Source organism: Anolis sagrei, chromosome 1 (assembly GCF_037176765.1).
Source record: "Anolis sagrei isolate rAnoSag1 chromosome 1, rAnoSag1.mat, whole genome shotgun sequence".
Taxonomy (NCBI): Eukaryota; Metazoa; Chordata; class Lepidosauria; order Squamata; family Dactyloidae; genus Anolis; species Anolis sagrei.
In genome coordinates this window covers 34,473,092-34,493,713 of record NC_090021.1, presented here as the reverse complement: position 1 = coordinate 34,493,713, position 20,622 = coordinate 34,473,092, and the positions used below count along the sequence as shown (strand labels likewise).

General features: G+C 36.7%; 1 protein-coding gene across 2 annotated transcripts in view; it reads left to right on the top strand.

Annotated features, from left to right (window-relative positions):
- Positions 1-20,622, top strand: part of USH2A (usherin) — a 546,480-nt gene that overhangs the window by 365,687 nt on the left and 160,171 nt on the right. For both annotated transcript variants that reach the window (XM_060754270.2, XM_060754269.2), the window contains exons 44-47: positions 2,183-2,346; positions 8,041-8,250; positions 9,615-9,817; positions 13,408-13,520. In XM_060754270.2, coding sequence (XP_060610253.2) covers positions 2,183-2,346; positions 8,041-8,250; positions 9,615-9,817; positions 13,408-13,520 — 690 coding nt within the window. The remainder of the gene's footprint in view (positions 1-2,182; positions 2,347-8,040; positions 8,251-9,614; positions 9,818-13,407; positions 13,521-20,622) is intronic.

The window sequence follows — 20,622 nt, the reverse complement described above, 5'->3', positions numbered from 1 at the left end:
GTCCCATGAAAGGAGCTAATTATTTCTACTGTAATTGAGCACAAATATTTTAAAATTAGAAACACTAATGCTAATAGGATAACATGAATATTTAAATTTGCAGTATTTAATGTGAAGATAATGGTATATACATGAGAAGCAAACTGATGAAACATTCAGGGTACTTGCATCAGATAACCTTGTGACTAATTTCAGGGGAAATAATTGGTTCCTTTTCTCTTCAATACAATTCCATGGCGAGTGTCATACAAGTCTATAAATGTATGTTTAAAGGTATGTATGTACTCTTAGATATATGTATGACTATGTAATTTATATATATATATATATATATATATATATATATAAGTATATAGCTATTTTTGTTATTTTTCATATGCTTAATGGAATTATACTTATTAGTTTGGGCACTGGAGAAGGCCATTTTTTTAGGTCTGGGGATTATATTACTAAGGCCAAAAATTGGGATTTTTCAATAAAGAATAAAAAAAGTCAGTATCCCTCAGATGAGCCTTCTGCATAAATAGAGACAGTGCATGCAAAAATTCTGTTCTCTCACATACATCATATGAACCTCATATACACACATACAAAATGCAACCCCCTTCCCCTCAGTTTAGGAAATAAATGTTGCATAATTTGTCCTCCACATTTAACTATATAAAATATGGCTTATTGTGAAATTAGTATAATTGGGTTAAGAGGTTTAAGAGTTCATAATGTGCAGGGGTGTAAGATACATAGTCTTGAAATGAGAATACAATTATAATGTGAGAAAAATAGTCAAAATTTAGGTTAAATACGTTTTTTAAAAAATTATCATGGCTCCATCTACACTGACCATTTAATGTAGCTTCAAGTTATCTCCAGAATGGTAGTGGCTAGACTAAGCATGTTGCAACAGTGTGCTGCAGCATGTTTTAATGTCAGTAATCCAATACAACCAAAGTTGGGTGAAAGTCTGAAATGAAGCACTTAATGTGTATTGTGCTGTCCTATAAACCATGCTGGATAGCAAACCTGAAGAATGTGAATTACTGTGTGAACACCTAAAGCACTTCACTGATGCACACGTGAACATTCCATAAAGGGCAGTTGGAAAAAACCCACTTTCTTTATGGCTGTTAGGCTGTGGAAACTGGGGGTCATCCATGTATGTAATAACCATCCAGATGCCAAACTAGTTTCAGGGTTAACACTCTAATAATATGTACAGTATAACCATATTTTTCCAGTGTAGATGTGCCCTAAGATTCCATTACCAGCTAAATAAATAGCAGCCAAACAGAATTTATAGTTCAGATTGGAACCATGGGTCTGGGGATTATGTTTTTAAATCCTGTGATCTATGCCATATTCTCAGGAGATATCATTCCTGAATATCCTATTAGCTTTAAAGGTACTATATGCTACATACAGTTCTATGTAAGAGGTTCTTTCGATAGCTTTTCCTTCTCTTAACATATAGGCCTCCAATTAAAGTGGCATTATTCTATTTAAAATGCCATGGCAAAATCTGATGGAGTTGAGATGGTGATTGGTTTTAACGTTTTGTTTATTTGCCAGTGTATTAATATATGGCATTGAATTGTTGCCTTTGTAAGGCCACCCTGAGTCTCTTTCAGGGTTGGGAATGGTGGGATATAAATGTGGTAAATAAGGATACCCTTTTAAAGCTCTCTTGAAACCCACATGCTTATTTTGGGGCTATTCTTTTAACATAAATTGTATACTCTACATTGAGTTTTATTGTAGCCATATTATTTAAGAACTTGCCAATGGTTTTCTCTTGAATAATTATGAATATATTGCTATAAGAACATATAGAAATTCATATCAGTGGATTTCCCCAAAGATAAAAGAGCACCACTGAATCAACTACATAGCCAAACACTGGCAGCTTTCCATTGCTGTAATTACATCTTGAATTGAGCTATAATCCCTTGGTACTTTGGAAAACAATAACAATTCTATATGGCATTTTCTTTTATTTTTAATTGTTACAATAATAATGCTGGCCAGATATTACAAACAAACAGAGCTGTAACTCCTTGTCTAGCTTTGAAAGAATATGATTAAAAATGTTTGAAACATTTTTCCCAATTTGCTACAACAAACAAAATATGCTTATGGATATCCAAATTCTAATGTTTCTTTTAATGCCATTAATCATATCATTTAGGTACACCACATATGAATATAAGCTTGTAGTGCATAATGATGTTGGATACACATCAGGTGAAGACGTAGTGGCTACAACATTGGCTGGCTTTCCAAAGAAGGCAAGTAATGTCATGGGCCGCCCTCTTAACCACACTGCTATAGAAGTGGAATGGACAACCCCAAGTAAGTTCCCTTGTTATTCTACCTCTCCCTGCCGACGGGATATCCAAAAATTGGTTATGACGTCCCTGTACACACACAATTGTTCTGTGCTTTATCATGAACTGTGAAAACTTCTGCATGTGAAATTATATGGAATTTCTATCTGCACTGTTACAGCTACATCGGCCCATTCAGAAATACAAGTCATCACTTGTTTTTACATTAATCAAGTTTAGACTATGCATGTACGAACAAGCTTAGAATTATCAGTTTTAATTATCTACATGCTCAGCCGAGCCGTGCAATCGTTAGCTTGTCTTATTTTAGAACTAAGTGCTTTTGAAATTATAGAAACAATGGCTGGAAAGAAATTAGTTGCTTGTCACACTTCAGATTCAATGTGTAAACACAATGTTGAAGACAGCAGGGAACATGCTAACTATCCTTGCCCCAGATCTCCATGTCTTCAGAAATTTTGTGTGTACAGATCCTAGGCAAGTAAGACAGTCAGAATAAGTTCCATTCTATATAACGCACAATTCATCACAAAACAAAAGTTGCAAGCGAGGAATGGGTAAGAATTGGAGTCCTGTTATTGAATATGGCCATATCTTTTTCTACCACTTAGCCAGCTCACTTCTTCCTATTAGGCCCCGGAAATGAATAGCCATAGACTATATCTATTATTGTTGTTGCCTGCTATAGCATTGCACCTAATTTCCAGGGCCCTCTAGAAATTGCACTAGCCTCAGCCCGGCCTTTTTAAATTGCCTTGAACAGATAGGATTATTTTAAACATATGCGTTCTATTGTGATTTTTTATTCTTATATTGCTTTGTTAATTTTATGTTTATGTTGTTTACTCCAAATGTATTGATGATGTTACTTGGAAACCGCTCTGAGTCCCCTCAGGGAGATAGAGCGGTATATAAATAAAGTTTTGTTGTTGTTGTTGTTGTGTAAAGTTTAGTTTCTTTACTTAGTAAAGTTTACTATATTGAGTCAGAGCTGCTGGTGACAAAGTGATCAGACTCTGAAGGATGTAGAGTGATTTTTATGCTTCATTGGAAAAATAATTGCATTGAACTGTGTTTTTAAGAATAGAGGGTGTAATTTGACACCCCTTTAACTGTCATGGGTCAATACTATGGAATCATGAAAGTTGTAGTTCTATAAGGGTTTTAACCAAATAGTGCTGGTGCCTCACCAAACTACAACTGCTCTGATTAATTGATAATTGAGCCATGGCAGCTAAAATGATGGATTAAATTCTACAGTGTACCATGAGACATAAGGACTCTAACATATACTGAAAAAAATGACTGTGTCCTAGGGCTAAAAGCTCTTCCTTGTCTGGTATTTCTGGAAGAAGTGACATTATATCATTTCCATGGAGATCCATGGAGAAACTAGTTTCTCTTGACAGTTTGGTTAGCTGCCATTTTTGTCTGTCCTTGAACACTGTTGAGACTATCCTTGTTAAACGATTGGATTTCCTACATGCCAATAAACAGAAACTTGTAGAGTATGAATAGAAGCAAAAGTATATTTCAGTGGTCACTTATTTGTGATAGTGGCTGCTTCCATTTGCACAATCCTACAGAATGGCATCTTAGCCATTCAGGGGGAAAAATGAAATGGCAGGCATCAGAAACAGTTTCAGCTATTACCAGCTCCTGGTGCTGCTACCCTTGGCTAAATATAAATTGCTAAAAATTAAACAAAATTCTGAACTCACTTTCAGGTAGTTTTTAAAAGGTAAAAGCTGAATTGGGTTCATACAAAAGTTTATATAAATATGGTAAAACTTGTAAATTAAGTGATTTGCGCCTAGGAGCAATACAGAAGAGCAGTGATATAGATTATGGGAAAACAACAAACACTTTGACATTTGGTTGTACATCCCAATCTGAAATGCTCAGGATCAGAGGTATTTGAGATTTTTTTCAGATTTTGAAATACTTGCATATATTTAATAAAATATTTTGGCAAGGAGACCCAGGACTAAATACAAAATTCACTTATTTCATGTATACCTTGTATACATAGCCAAAAGATAATTTTGTACACAATGTTTTTAATAATTTTGTACATGAAGCAAAGTTTGTTTACATTGAAAGCAAACAAGTTATTATCTCAGCCACCCAAGTGGTCAATTTTGGAGCATTTTGTGATAAGGAGTACTCAATTTTCAGTTCTAGATGCATTTTGAGATTCTATAATGTTAGCACATATGAAATTCAAGTGAAGATAAGGCATGCAGTTTCAACTGTGGGAATTTTATCATCGTTCATTTTTTAAAAAATCTGTATTTTATTTCAAACTTGCCTTTATGTGCAGTGAATTTGTGGTTTTTCTGTACATGTCGATATAAAAAATTGTGCCATGTCATTTTAAAAGGAACATATCCATTTATTCCAGATTAACTGTCCATCAAAGCAGTGGGTTAATTCTTCAATATGTACATGCAAATCTATCTGTAAGCACTTGCTAGTGGCTCTCAGCAAATATAGGCTCCTTATTTTATAATTGGATGCCTGAAGTAAGCATGCTTATAAAAACTGACAAACCTAATAGATCTGAAGCAGGCTGCTGAAGTTTCATTACTTTAGTAATCTGAACCTCTGACCTTCTAGATAGAGGTAATGCAATCTGGCTTCATTTTCATTCTTACTGCAGAAATTTCCTAGATATCTGTTTATGAATGCAAAGGTTAAACATCAAGTGAGGGTCATTAGAGCAAAGCTTCGTTTATTCTTTCATTGCTGAAATACACTACACCAGACAGACTAAGCAATCTACCTTCACCCAAATGTTTCTATTTAGTAATAAGCCTATAATGTCCACATGCACACATGCAAATACAATAATTTGATCATTTGAAAGTAACTTTTTTGTATACCTTTGCTATTGTTGGGACGTATATAGTAAAATACTGAATTTTGTCAAGTATAAATCTTGCTAATCACAATGTAGCAATTGCTAAAAATGGGAAGTCCTTTTTAGATGATATATTGTTGAAATCTTGAAGTATGGCATTTGTGGAGAATGGAATATTGTCAGCAGGCCTCCTTTCTTTCCTTTGGAGGATTTTCAATTGAACACTGAGAAACCTTTGCATGCATAACTTTTATATGAAATATGATCTCTTTGGATGATCAGGAAAACTACATCTTCTATAGAGTTGTAGAACCAGAGAGTTGGAAGGGGCTATGTGGGGGCATCATATCCAACCCCTTTTCAATGCAGGATCTCCAACTAGAACATTCCCAGGAAATAGCTTTTTGGTATATTTTTGAAGACTTCCAAAGAAGATCTCACCACCTCTTTAAGCAATGGGTTTCATTTCAGTACCACCCTTACTTTCAAGACATTCTTTCTAATATTCAAACAAAATCTATCCAAACTATTAGACCTGATCATACTCTGTGGCAGCAGAGATAGGTTTGCCTCCTCCTCTGTGGAAGCCCTTGAGGTGTTTAAAGACTGCAGTCTTCTCTATGGGCCCATCTACTCAGAACCTAAAACACTGAAGTTACCAGGTTAAAAGGGTGGGGGTGACTACATAATGCTAGCAGTAAATCCATGCTGATTCACTGTAATGGACAAAAAACAAGTTGAAAATGTCCCCCTTTATCCTGATGGTGGATGATAAAATCCTGGGACTGAGAGGTCTGCATGGGAAACTCCAGTCAGGTACCGGGATTTTTTAACCCCCATTTAAAACCTAGACTTTCATGCTATCTAGAAGTGCCCTATGCCAAGCTGAGCATGCCCAGCTCCTTCAGCCTCTCCTCATATGTTTTGTTCTCCATACCTTTTATCACCCTCATTACCCTTCTCCAAACCTGCTCCAATTGGTTTATATCCTTCTTAAAATGAGATGCTAAGAACTGAACTCATGACAAGGCCTGAGCAGCACATAATATAGTAGGACTATTACCTTCCTTAACTTGGAGACTACATGTCTTTTTATGCAGGTTAAAATAGCACTCATCTTCTTTGCTGGAGCAAATAATAATACTAATTAATCTCAAGGCCATTTTCACATGCAGTACTGCTGTGTCATGAATATCCAATCCTATACCTGTGCTTTTGTTTTTTGTGGCCCAGTTTTTACTTTTATGTTTATTATGATTATGATTATTTTATTTCTTAGCCACCCCTCCTCATGGTTCAAGATAGGTTACAACATGGCTAAAAATACATCATGAAAATTTAAATATTAAAACATATTTTAAGAAATATGTATATTAAAATACAGTGATACCTTGAGTTAAGAGTTTAATTTGTTCTGTGACCATGCTCTTAACTAAAATTGCTCTTATTTCAAAGTGAATTTTCCCATTGAAATGCTATTAATCCATTCCAGCTGCCCCAAATCCCAACCCCAGTTTTTTGTTGCGTTTTTAAATAAGAAAATATACTTTATAAATAACAAATATTGTATAAATGCACATTCACATGGAACAATAAAAAAGAAATACCAACTTTCAAATGGTAGAAGCACAAAGTTGTGGCAAGGAAGCACAAAGCATAAAGTGAAGTGGTAGAGGCATCATTTTCTTCATAGTGTAATTATTCCAGCCCCCCTCCTCCTCTTGCTCTCTCACCCTCTCTCTCATCATGAAGCAAAACATAACAGGAATAAAAACCACACAAAATCAACTAACCCAAAATTCTTCTAAGCGGGCAAGAGCAAAGGAGACAGTAGTCTCCTAAAGCAGACAAGAGCACGAGGCATGAGGCACGGCGCCTGCTCCCTTGAAAAGTTCTTCTGAGTAACAGTCACCAGTCAGGTTCTGGTTGCTTGGAGTAGCCACCCCATAGAGCACCTAAGTGTTCATGGCATGTAATAGAAGATATATTGTTCATAGCAATAATAATAGTGATCCTTCCTTGGATCCCTAGTTTTTCTTGCACAGACACACTCGCATGTGGTGGGGAAAAAAGGCTACCCCTTGACACCTTTATTCCAGTTACTATCCTTGGAGGCAAGAGTACATTTTGATTTTTTTGTTATTTTATGTGCTTTTTAAAAAATGTTCAGATTATGACTTATCTTTCTCTCTCAATGCATCATGGCATTGAAGCCCTTCTTCTGGCATCATGTAGAACAGCAAGGTGTAAATGGTTGCAACAGATCCACTACCAATAGAATGATAAATTTTCACTGTTGTCATTCTTTTGGAAAGGGTTGGTTTGGTAGGAGATTGAAAAGCCAAAACTATGCAAACTCCCATATTTTAAAACCGTTTGGTGGGGTTGGACTTGAATGATTTTTCACCTGAAATTTGGGGGGATTTTTTTGTGAGATCAAAGGTGTCATAAGGAGACCTAAAAAGGGAGTCAGTCCATGCATGACATATTTCCTTGCCTCTCTCGGTAATGTTTTGGATTTTTTAAATTTCCAGGAGAAATAATAATGGAGAAACTATCTATAGTTCCTCCTTTTGTTGGAGTAAGTTTAACAAAGTGGCCTCCACTCCTGGAGATCACTCCCCAATTCCTCTCCCCTCTCTGTGAAGTCATGTCACTGCCCACGATCTTGGATCTGATCCCTGTGTGTGCACAGAATGTTGCAGAAGGAACATGGCATATTACCAGTACTGCTTGTAAGAAATCATCAACCCAATGCCATAAGCTTTTGAACAGTATTATTTTTTCCTTTTGTTTTCAGTGCTTCTTTTTTCAACAGTTAATTAATTTTTGTAGCTCTGCAAGATTTACAAGGAGGTATTGAATATTACACCCTCTCCTGGAATGACTCTGATCATGACAATTCCATGAAAATCCCTGCTGGCGTAAACCATGCTGTCATTGATAACTTGCATCCTAATACAGAGTATCAGATTTTGCTTCATGTTTTCAATGGAGTTCACAGCATCACAAGTGAGGCAGTGCATGTGACTACACTAGATGGAGGTAGGTTTAGCTCTCGATGCAATCTGGCTTAACATCTGAGAATGAGATGGATTGATTTTTGTTAAGGTTGAGATCAGTCAGCCTTCCATTATGAAATTTCCGGTATAAAAGGGAAAGGGGAACTAAAACGTTAAAACGCTTAAGTGCTGGTTGTCATCAAGTGGCTGATCAATAAAAGGTCCCACTGAGACAGCAACACAAGGCTCTAATAGCAGATATTAACCCACTTTGTGGGTTGCCCTGGCTTGTTTACTACTATCTGCATACTCTGTTTGGAGCTGAGTTTATATCAATAAATAGAGGGATGTTTAAAAAGCAATTAATATGGAGGGGGGGGTTAATGGGTGGAGAAATTTGCTTTGTGAACCAGCATGCTTTTGACATGACAGTCAACTTTCCGGCCATTCCTGAGTCACCAAAAATGGAATATGTCAATCCAACCTAGATAGAATTTCCCTATGACTCATTTCCAAGGCAGTTAGCAAGCTGGAGGGAGGGAGGGAGAGGGGGGAAGGAAAGCAACTTGTGAATCTGAAATGTGTTTGGAATGGCCTTTCTAATCTTTTTGGCTTTATAAAGTCTCATTATAAACATTATAATATCATTACCTCAGAAGCAAGTGTTCCAGGTCATTAGCAAAGCACTTTAAGTGGGAATTGCATTTCTTTTGCAATGCCAAAGGTCAGCCCCCTTTTGTTTATAAAATAGAGCTGACTGCCAGTGCCATTTTTCACCCGGTTAAGATGAACTTACCAGGCAAAAATAGGTTCTTTCCATAGTCTTTTCTGACAGGCTTAAATAATTTGTGTAATTTAATGCCAAGAAAGATTTTTATAAATAAATAAATGTAAGGCTTTGTCATTATCTACAGTAATCAACGTTCAAAGCCATTTACATAATAACAGTACTGCTCATTGCTTCCCATTGCTCAAGTGACGGGCTATGGATATGTCACATTTCACCACAGAAGGCGTTCCAGTTTTTGCATTAGAAACAGAATTGTAATTGGGGGGGGGGGGGGGGGTAAAGCAGGAGGTAGAATGATGAGGCCATACCATATAATCACAGATGGGGGCCACACTGTATGGGTGGGTAATTTATCATTGCATCCCCCCTGGTCACAGTTGTACAAAAGATGGAAGCAATGTTGGGGGCATGAAATGCTTTACCACCACCTCCCACTGTTTCTAACTGAGATTATAATAAGCCAATTTAGGGAGGAATACAGACAGTGATAACTTCATAAGAGGCAAGCAAATAAGCAGAAGACCCTTCACTAAGCTCGAATTCTCATCTTCATTTGGTTAAACAAGTGCTTTTACAGAGACAGCTGGAGTTTATTCAGTTTCTTCCTTTATTTCTAGAGCCGGAGGGCATGTTCCCTCCAGAGGTTGTCATCATCAACAGTACAGCTGTACGTGTCATCTGGATGTCGCCTTCAAACCCAAACGGTGTTGTCACAGAATATTCTGTCTATGTAAATAATAAGCGATACGAGACTGGAATGAAGACACCTGGGTCTTTTCTTTTAGGAGATTTGTCTCCATTCACTATTTATGATATACAGGTTAGAACAACATTTTTCTCACTACATACAGGCTAACATGGGAATATAATAAATATGCTCTGGCTGTGTGTGTTTATGTGTCTGTATGTATTATCCTCACCTTTCATATTTCAAGAAAGTTTACTATACATAGAAGCATTCAAATACCATATATATATATATATATATATATATATATATATATATATATATACACACACACATCCAAGTATTTGTTGGCAGATTTGGATGCTTGTGTTGAATAAGATGCTTGTACAGCTCAATATTTTGAGCAAACTAAACCAATCTGCTTCTAATGGTGTAAAGTGTGAATCACAACACAAACATCCTTCAGATTTAGCAGCTCTGTGATGCAGTTGTCAGCTTTGAAAAGGTAAAACAAATCAGGCTATGTTTTTAATTTCATTTCTAACACATTTATTTCTATGTGTATGTTTTCTGATAAACAATTTTAAATATGTATTGAAATACAAAAGTTTGGGCAGAACAAAAAGAAATGACAAGGCAATGTGGAAATGAGATGGTGACACATGCATTAAGGAATATATACAAAAGTGACATGGACTAGAAATGGTCTGATGTATTTATTATCTTAAATTTTAGAGATGAACTGGAAATTCAGTATAGATAGAGATTAAAAAAAAGAGCTTAATATTTTTAAATCTTTGTGTGTACAAATGACGGAAGCCCACAAGCAATGTTTATTTTTGGGTTGCACGATATACTATTTTCTCTGTTAAGGACATCAAAACCACTTTTCCTCTGATCCTGTGATACTAACTTGCAGTATATATTACAGAGACACAAAGATCCTACTCCTTCTCATTAAACCAAAATTGCAATTGTTTTAGAAACATCAGGCATGCATAATACATCAACCCAGAGAAATAATGATACTGCATTCGTTAGCCTTTTATCATCTTTTCCCTCCTCCCTCCCCTTTGTGGAATAGACTGATTTCAGCCAAGAGAATCCTAGTCTTTTAAAAAATGCTATTAATATTTAAAACCTTTCATTTTCCTTATAGCTCTTCTATCTTTCCTTCCTTTTAGACTTCCCCCAAAATCTATAGGTTTTGTTCTTAACTTATATATATATATATATATATATATATATATTCCCCATAATTTGATTATATTTATTTGTAGAATAATAGGATACATTCATTCCAATTTTCTCCATTTTATTTGTCTCACTCAGACTTGTCTTAGTTTGAATTATGCATTTGTAACAGTAATCATGTATACTTTGTCCTAAAATTTGCATCCAGTTGCAATGTGCCATAAATAAACGTCACCCAGAGGCACACCATAACAGATTTCTATGTTCCAACCCCTCTGCTGCAGCGACCCACCAACTCCCATGAATACATGTGTGACTTTCCTGTTCCTACATAGAAACACATTTGTCTTCCTTCAGCAGTAATGCACATTCTGAGCCCTTTCTCACTTTGGGGGCATTCATATTAATTTACCGTAGGCACGTTATGTGTCCTGCAATATTTATCAGTTTGTTCTTCGGCTTCTCCTATTTCGGTATCAGCAGCAAGATCGTGGCACTCAATTATAAGGTAATATCAAAAGGTTTAATTGTTTATTTTAATTTCTGGCCATCCATGCTACTTCCTCTACTTGCTAAAATGATATCTAGATTTGTGTTCACCTTGCCTTTTGTCATCACTTGAAGGCAGCTGTCAATTTTTTTACTTTGCTAATGCAAAGGTGACATTATTTGTCTTCCCTGAAAGCTATTTAAAGTTCCCCTAAGAACTCAGGGAGTTGTATTTTGTCTCTCATCTTCAGAGTTCATCAAACATTAATACATTAGTGTGGCACTTAATTATTTGTTTTTTTTTTCTTTTAAGGAAATTAAATAGGGCTGGGAGCTTCAGAAATGTGAGTTGATGTGTACCATTTGAAATAAGTCCTTTATGGGCTTTTCCATATTGCATACTCAGAATGTAAGCCATCTAACTTTGAAAGGCAGGAAATCCCCCAAGCTTGTAAACAACAATCCCTGATGGATGACAGTTGTGATGATAGAGCTTTGGCCAACAAACCAAGACTTCATACTACAGAATTTGCAGTTTAGGAAGGGCTATTGAAAATTCTAAGCCAGAGACCCATAGTGTCTCTCGAAACCACAAGATTCCACTGGATTTATCCATGGCAGTTAAAGTGGAATCATGATGCTATAGTTGTGTAGTGTGAAAATATTGTTCACAAGAAGTTCCCATCCAGCCTGCCAGTTAGACACTTTATTAGACTAGAGGTACCTGGCCCTCACTCTAGTACTGTGGTGAAAGTTTAGCAAGTCTCCAGTGAAAAAACCTTTGGGAAAAAATTGTTACCATGCAAGATATGATTACTGCTCAGGAGGAAATAGCTAACCTTTCCCAATGTTTCAACCTTCAAAATACACACTATGAAGAGATTTTTAAAAGCCTCATTTTGCATCAATGGAAGCTTTAATAACTCCTTTTGCATTCTGGGATAAAACAACACCCATCACATTCTTGCAAAGAAACAAATAAAATGTGAGCTAGACAGTGCTAGTCTTAGGTGAACTGGGAACTGGTTAATTTGCCAAACTCAAAAGGCACTTACCAATAGCTCCCCTTCATCTGTGAGAGAAGTGACCACTGGGGTGCCATAAAGTTTTGTCTTGGGTCCAGTGATAGTCAACATTTTTGTCAATAACTTGGATGATGGAATAGAGGTCATGTTTATCAAATTTGTAGAAGGCACCAAATCAGGGAGAAATATTTATTTATTTATTTAGAACTTTTATATATCGGTCTTCTCATCTCCGCAGAGGGACTCAGGCTGTTTCACAACAACAGTATCACAGACAATCACAGAAAAATATATAACAGTATCACAGAAAAATATTAGGTATTACACTTAGGAAAAAATATGCAGGATGCATGGCTTGAAAGCAATGCATGTGAAAGGGGCTAGAAGTCTTAATAGACCACATAGTGTCTAGATCAGTGTTTCTCAACCTGGGGTCCCCAGATGTTTTTTGTCAAAGGCTTTCATGGCCAGAATCACTGTGTTGTTATGTGTTTTCCGGGCTTTACGACCATGTTCCAGAAGCATTCTTTCCTGACATTTTGCTTGCATCTATGGAAGGCATCCTCAGAGGTTGGAGGTCTGTTGGAAAGTAGGAAAATGGGATTTGATACATTCACACCTCAAACAGACAATAGTTCCTTCTCCCACCCTGGATATTCCACAGATATATAAGCCCAATTTTCCTAAAACAGAACAAGATATTTGATGTCCTAGCTCAAAACCCTATGCCATCGCAAAAAGAGGAGCAAACTAATTTCTGTCTTATTCCTTTCTGTGTCAGATACATCCCAGGCTAGTTAACTATGAAAAAGTAGATGCCTTATAACAATCCAACACATTAGGTTGTAGTGCACAAACCTAGATTATCATGCTATTCAGATTGTATGCAGCATGGTAAATAGAGTTGCTACAATAATTAAATCATCATCATCATCATCATCCTGAACTTTGAACTCAACGGGAGTCTTACTTTAGCATCAGTTATAAAACTGTTTTTCTTCCTAACTCTTACAGGTTGAAGTGTGCACAGTATATGCTTGTGTGATAAGTAATGGAACCCAAATTACAACTGTGGAAGATGAACCAAAAGAGCTATCAGCGCCACAGATTCATGTTATTGGTCCAAGGTATTGAATCTTTAATTTTTCCATAAAGTGGGTGCTCAGAATGGTCAAAGAAATGAACAATGCCTTTCTGTTTATCTGTCTGTCCATCCATCTTTCTGTCCATCCATCCATCCATCATCTGAAAAACTTGCTTTACTAAATTAGAACATTGTTCTGCCTAGTCTCATTTGTATTTCACAGTTACTATGCTGTGGTTACACTTTATCTGCTATGATTCCATCCTGTTGAATCTTGAGATTTGCCAATTAGGGAGCAATATTTAGAAATCTCTTTCAGAGAGCTCTGCTGCGTCACCAAACTTCAAACCACTGAATTCCACATGATGCAACTATGGCAGTTAAAGCTGGAATCAAGTTGCTATAATTGTGTCATGTAAAAGGGTCTCAGCATGTCATAATCGGTCTGGAAGTGTCTCTTGAGAGTCCCAAGGTTCCTTATAGCCCAAGCCCTATCACTAAAGCATGGCTTAGATTGGGTGAAATTTTCATTTCAGGTTGTGCTTTAAAGGAATGTGTCAAAATTAGCAGCTTTATTCATATTTAAACTTAGAATAAAGTAATTGAGCTATGGAGAAAGCCAACTCACCAAATTTGTCCATTCATCGCCTGGGGTTTGAGTACCTCATTCTTAAAAGCCTGTGTATTCAACTGTTTAAGTTGCCACTTCTTTTCTTCTCCAAGATCATAATCCACAGTACCAGGCCTGTATTGTATTTACTGGAAATCAAATAATTTCTTATTTATGAACACAGCTGGATGTGCTATTTCGTGCCTGTCTTCATCTTTCTTTATTATAGATGTTTTCCACCTCCAAACAAAATTGTACGGAACTGGGGGAACAACATTTGAATAGTAACAAATTAAGCCATTTTAAAAAAAACAACACACACACACACATGAATGTCAAAATTTCCAAATGAGAGGCTATAAATCAGTGGTTCCCCAACCTGTGGTCTATGGACTAGCAACGGTCTGCAAGAATGAAAATATGGTACACTGCCTCACCATTACTACACCATTGCCTTGAAACCCTGTAACAATTAGAGCAACTGGTCTTGCAAAACCTTCTTATAGTGCCAAGGCAACAGGGATGTCAGGAGGAGAGAGGCTGGCACGAAATATTACTCTTACCACATCATCCCTAGATTATTAAATATGATTTTCTGTGGGTGAGCAATGGTGACTACTGGATAGTATATGTTCTGTATCAGAAACTAGAGCTGATGTGGTCTATCCAATGTAATTTTTAGCACCCCAAATAACCAAACCAAATCTAAAGTTGACCAAAAACTGCTTCATAATCATTTTGGTACTAATGTTGGTGAGTGATCTCTGGTCAAGTGGTCCCTGGTCAAAAAAAAATGGGAAGCACTGATATAAATAATGGGCATTCATTGCCAGAATGTTTCTCAAATTTACAATAATGAAATAGCCTGTAGTGTGTGTTTGTAGGATAGTGTTAATGAGATATTGTTAGAGTCTTAATATGGTAAAAAAAACTTTAGCATTTCTTTTACAAGGGTGAGAAACATCTCTTTTAAATAACCCAAAATTGAATGTCTGAACGGTGATTCAAAAGAGCCGCTTTTACTCTTTGTAATTTTTCTCTGAATTCTATTGTCTGCAAAATGTAATTGCAAAATATAATTAATCTTTCTGTATTTATGTCATATAAACAGGCAATCAAATCCTGTTTGATGGTAAAAATTCAAATCCAGAACCTGTACTCCTGGCTTTCATAGATGTGGGTCTTTGTAATATATTAAACACTTGAGCATGTCAGTTTTATTACATACAAACTAAAAATGTCATGACATACAAACGCAGTAAGATCAAAAGTAGCTTCCAGATTTTATAAGCAGCTCAGCCAGAAACAGACTTTTTCCATTGCCTTCCGTTACATGTCATATTATCATCAGCTGTTCTTATATCCCAAAAGAATACTAACTACTGATCGATTGCCCGGACATGTCTGGCTGTGGCCTACACGTGCCCTGGGTAGTTCATTTATTTGCCACGGTGGATTTGCTAGAGTGGAATTTAATCAATAGCTAATTCATTAATTCTGGTCCTTGAGTATGTAGGGACTGTGCTGTATAAAAATGGCTGGCTGGCTAGCTTCAACTTTGATTGAAATATGACAAACACTACAGCTGACAGCTTCAGCAGGTGCTGGCCTGCATATGAAATTTTCTTATTTATCCTCCATCAAGGAATAGGTTCAAGAGGAAAATAACATATTGTATAAACAAGAAGACATTTCAATATGTATCTGCCAATGGGGAAAAGATTTGACTTTTACAAGAGGGTCAGAAGAGTGGATAGCAATACAAAACACATCCTACAACATGTGTGTGTGTGTCCTAAATTATAATTCATATACAGTATCTATATTTACAGAGATTAGTATTATAAATACATGCATTTATAAATATTTCTAGTTATTCGTTTTAGTAGCAAGCTTTTGTGATTGAGAAGTGCTCTTTGTTTTAAAATGACTCACACACGCAGGCACATGTGTAAGTATATATATCACATTATATATTAGATAAGATTAGATTAACTAAAATGCAAAATTTGAACTATCATAGCTCTTTCCACTGCTGCAGGGCAATAGCCGGAAGGGGGTGGGAGGTAAAGTGTTCTACCCCCCCCCCCCCAAAAGAGTTCTAACCCCCCCCCCCAAACCTGGTTTACTCCTGAATTTTAACTGGTTAACCAATTGATTCCCCCCCCCCCCCCGTTGAGCTGAGTATGCAGTGAATATAAAATAGACTTCAGTCTATGGCATTAATTCAGCAAGTCAAATGAAGACTTCAGAATAATAATGGTGACTCTACAAGTAACCTGTGAAGTTATCCCTTCACAGGTGACATTAATTCTTCCTCTACAGATTGTTATTGTTATGTGTTCCTCTGTTTATACCTCAAGGTAGTGAAATAATAGATCACTCTGTTATTTTTATTCTGTAAAGATGTCAAAGTTTATCTCAGCTGTGGCTGCCTGAACATAACTCTCTAACTTTAAATGAATGCTAATTTACATTATCACCAAGTATTCTGATAGCAGCCATGTAATTGAGCTATAATGGTTTCAAAAATTATCCAGCTAAAGTTAAGTGCTCTTAAATTCTACTTTTCAGTTGGGAAAAATTATGCCCGTGCTTGTCTTGAAGAAATGAATAAATCAACGGAATTCAAAGGAGTGTACATTTGCCTTGCTTGCCGAAATTATGTAATGTTAATTGCACAGTTCTTAATGTTTTAAATAAAGGGTAAACAATTGCATGGGGACAGAGGCCAATTCTCCACATCCATTGGCCAACACATCTCCATCTTCTTGGTTCTAAGACATGCCATGGATACCAAACTCCATGGTTTCTCAAATCCCGTTATATACAGTGGTGTAGTAAAATGGTGTCTCTTATAAAACAGCAAAACCAAAATTTGGAAATTTACTTTTTGACTATTTTTGGTCCATGTATCCATGTATTACCAGAAATATTTTCTCTCATTTGTTGTTGTTTTTCTCATACCTGAGAGTGGCACAGCAAGTACATAGGAAGATAGCTATTCTGAATGTTTCCCCTTCTGGGCAACTACTTCACTCTTGATTTCATCAAATGCAGGCTAGAGATTGGACGTGAGCAGACGTGAGGCCTAATTAGCAGACGTGAGGCCTAATTAGGACTTATTACACGCAGTATACTCCAACTTTCTACACATTTTAGAAATGGCTACTGATGGAGCCCATCACACAATGCACGCTTATGCCATGGGTTTCTAGTAGGGCTGGGCGGTTTCGTAATTTCGTAATTCGTTAAAAATTCGTTATTTTTTTATAACGAAGCGATTTTGAACCATTCAGGAGCATCTAAAAAACGTAATTGCTTCGTATTCGTTTCGTATTCATTTCAAAATCGTTTCGAAATCGTTTCGTTATTATTTCCGCATGTCTGGGGCAAGTTTTATAGCTGTTGTTTGTTTAATCAGTGAAAAAAAATTATAAATATCACACCAACAGTCAACAACAGAGGGAGAGGGAAGCTTCAAAAGTTCCCCCTGTCCCATATGGAGGTTTTTTAGCGTATTGCGTGGTCGCGTCCGCCATTAACGAATCGATTCGTATTCGTTTCGTATTCGTTTCGTAATTTATGAAATTTCGTAAATATCGAACTATTTTAAAGAAAAATTTCGGAATTCTATTAAATATCGAAACGCAAAAAACTGCAAAAAACGAATCGAATTTAGAAACAAATTTTTCCGTGGTTGCCCAGCCCTAGTTTCTAGACTTAGACTTTCCTGATGATTTAGAACTTGATTGGCAATCAACTTTATTTTACATTCTCTGCATAGAGATGGGAAAAATGGCAAATTTCATGTGTGATAGGAATCTCCCTTGTCCACTTATAAACAGTTTGATGACTTTGTGCTGGAGGAATGAGTCGAGATGGGAAGTATTGATTCCTTTCTTCTGCCATTATTGTTTTAGGACTGCTGAGGAAGGAACGGGAATTTATTTATTTTGTTCTGGCAACTTGTTGCTTGCAAAGAAAATAAATCCCATTGATCTTTTCCATAAAAATGAAATGGGGGGGACAGTGGGAGGAGAAGTATGTCTCCCATGTGATGGGAAGGCAAATGGATAATTTGTAAAGAAAGCAGAATGGCAGAATAGGTGTGATGGAGATAAGAAAATAATTTGTTGAATTTCCAAACAGGGCATTGCGAAGTTAAAGCACAAACCTATTATCCCCTATAATCATGTGGGATTAAGTCCCAATTGTGGCAAAAGGTGTGGAAATAGAGGAGGAGCTATGAGTTAAAGCTTGGAGAAAAGGTTCTGTGCCTCTTCGTGGAGTATAAGAATCCTCCTGTGCTGATCGCCAGTGTTAACAGTAATAAAAGGATGTAATACTTTTACATAGAGTATAGTCTGTCTCTCCTTTGATGGAAGCTAGAGAACTTGCAGCACTGTGTGGAGAAAAGTGTCTCATCTGAGAAAGCATTTTTTTCTTCTCTTTCCTTAATAAATGCAGAACTAGTGTCACTAAAACCATGTAAGGAAAGAAAGAAACATTTCTGTGCCTTCTGCTCCAATCAAGCAATTTCAATTTTCCCCCTCTGAGGCATAGGATTAGAGGTTGGCAATAGACAACTAACAGTAAGAAGAAAATGGAGGATCCCAATAAATCTGAGCAAGGCTACCTTCCCTTCCTCATCCTCTGAAATACAGGCATAGGTTCCTTACCCAGGATAATAATATATGAGACATCAGTTCCGTGTTTAGAGGTTATGCTCCCTATAGTAATAAAAGTGTCAAGCTTTTCCGACCTCTGCATCTTTCAAATTAGCTTGCTTTGATTGGTGGTTGGTCATCTGAAGGTAAATGTGTGCTTCATTTGCAAGTCTAATTACTCAAACATGAATCTAATTGTTAAAGGGGGGGGGGAGAATCTGATCACCTCAGAATTATGAGTGCAGTGTAGATTCCCTCAGAGGCATATTTGTTGCATATTAACCAAAAATCATCAACAAGTGATCAGGAAGTGGAATTCCCCCTTCTCTTAATTGGAAACAAACTACTAAACTTCTGCTAAATAGCTAAGAATCATACAGCATTAAGTGAGTTCTAAGATAGTAACTACAAATTCAGAGGAGTAAGCAGTGTGCAGGGTGAGTCATACTGAGATACTTACAAGATCAGACAAAAGAATGACAGGTGCTTTAGCCTGGAGTTGCAAAATGGTAGTGTCTGAGGAACACAGGAACACCAGATATCCCAACACAATTCTTTTCAAAAGAAAATTAATCTTCCCTTCAAACCAATTAACTTTATCAATTAACAGTATTGATGCTTATATAAATGCCTTATATTCCTAAATATCCTTTGCTTAGTCAAGTGCAAAATTCAGATATGATCACTCCTTCTAGAATAGATAATGGATCATAGTTGTTTTTCAAAGCAATACAATAACATGAAGAACAACAACAAAAAGCATTAAGAAGAATTTGTTTGCCTAATCTGACACCACAACCTTTAAAAGAGTATATTTTTGGATAGTTTCTAGACTTTTCACTGGAGAAACGTGTACAGAACCCTACCTGGACATGAAATATTTTGGGTAGTCTTTAGAAAACTATTTTCTTCCTTCCTAATTACCCCCCGAGTTGTGAGGACACGAATGTGTTAAATAATGCATTTCTCAAAAAGATAGGAGTTTTGGTCTTCAAAGTGGACATTTCAGAGGCTTTGCTAGGGGCATGGCTAGCAGAAAATACCAGGCCTTTAGAACTACTGTAAAGCGGTATATTTCCCCTAAGGGCTTTAGAGGCTTCAACTCGATCACTGATGTTTTCTTGGATGTTTTTTTTTCTTTTAACCCCCCTCCCCCTGCTTTGCCAGTTTTATCCTCGACCACCATAAAGTATACATGGATACTATGGGGGGAATATATATTTTTTATTGCAGGAAAGCTGACTATATGTTGGATTCTTCCCATATTTTAGCACATTTTTGTAATACAAAAACAACCCTAGACAATATTTGATCTGAAAGGGACTTTCTCCCTTGTTCTCTGGATCCTGCCACTGTACCTGTCATTATTTCTTCCCTCTTTTTTCCTTACCTTTCCTCCCTTTCCTTTCCTTGTACTTTAATGTACCACTACATTTCTCATCCTTTCCCTTTTCCCATAGTTTATGTCTTCTTGCATGTGTGCAATTATTCCCTCCCATCCATCTACAGCTCCACACCCACTTTTCTTTCTCCTTGCCAGTAGGTTTACTTTGCCCTACTGTCTGCTTTATCCTATGCAGTTGCACAATGTAGCAGTAGGTTATTTTTCTTGTGTTTCTGACTTCTATTGGCCCTAAGGTGAACCTATCATGGAGCTATCTGAGTCTGAGTGGAGGCCATGGCACCTTTAATTTTAATACTTCTATTGTGGTATTATGTTTATTGCTCACATCCTTATTTATCAGAATGCCTCCCTCCATTATCTGGGAAAACACCATCAGTTAGACTTTTCCCCAAAAGTTAGATTTTCCTCCAAAATTGTAGCATCGAACTGGGAATAGGTAAAATCTCTCTCTCTCTCTCTC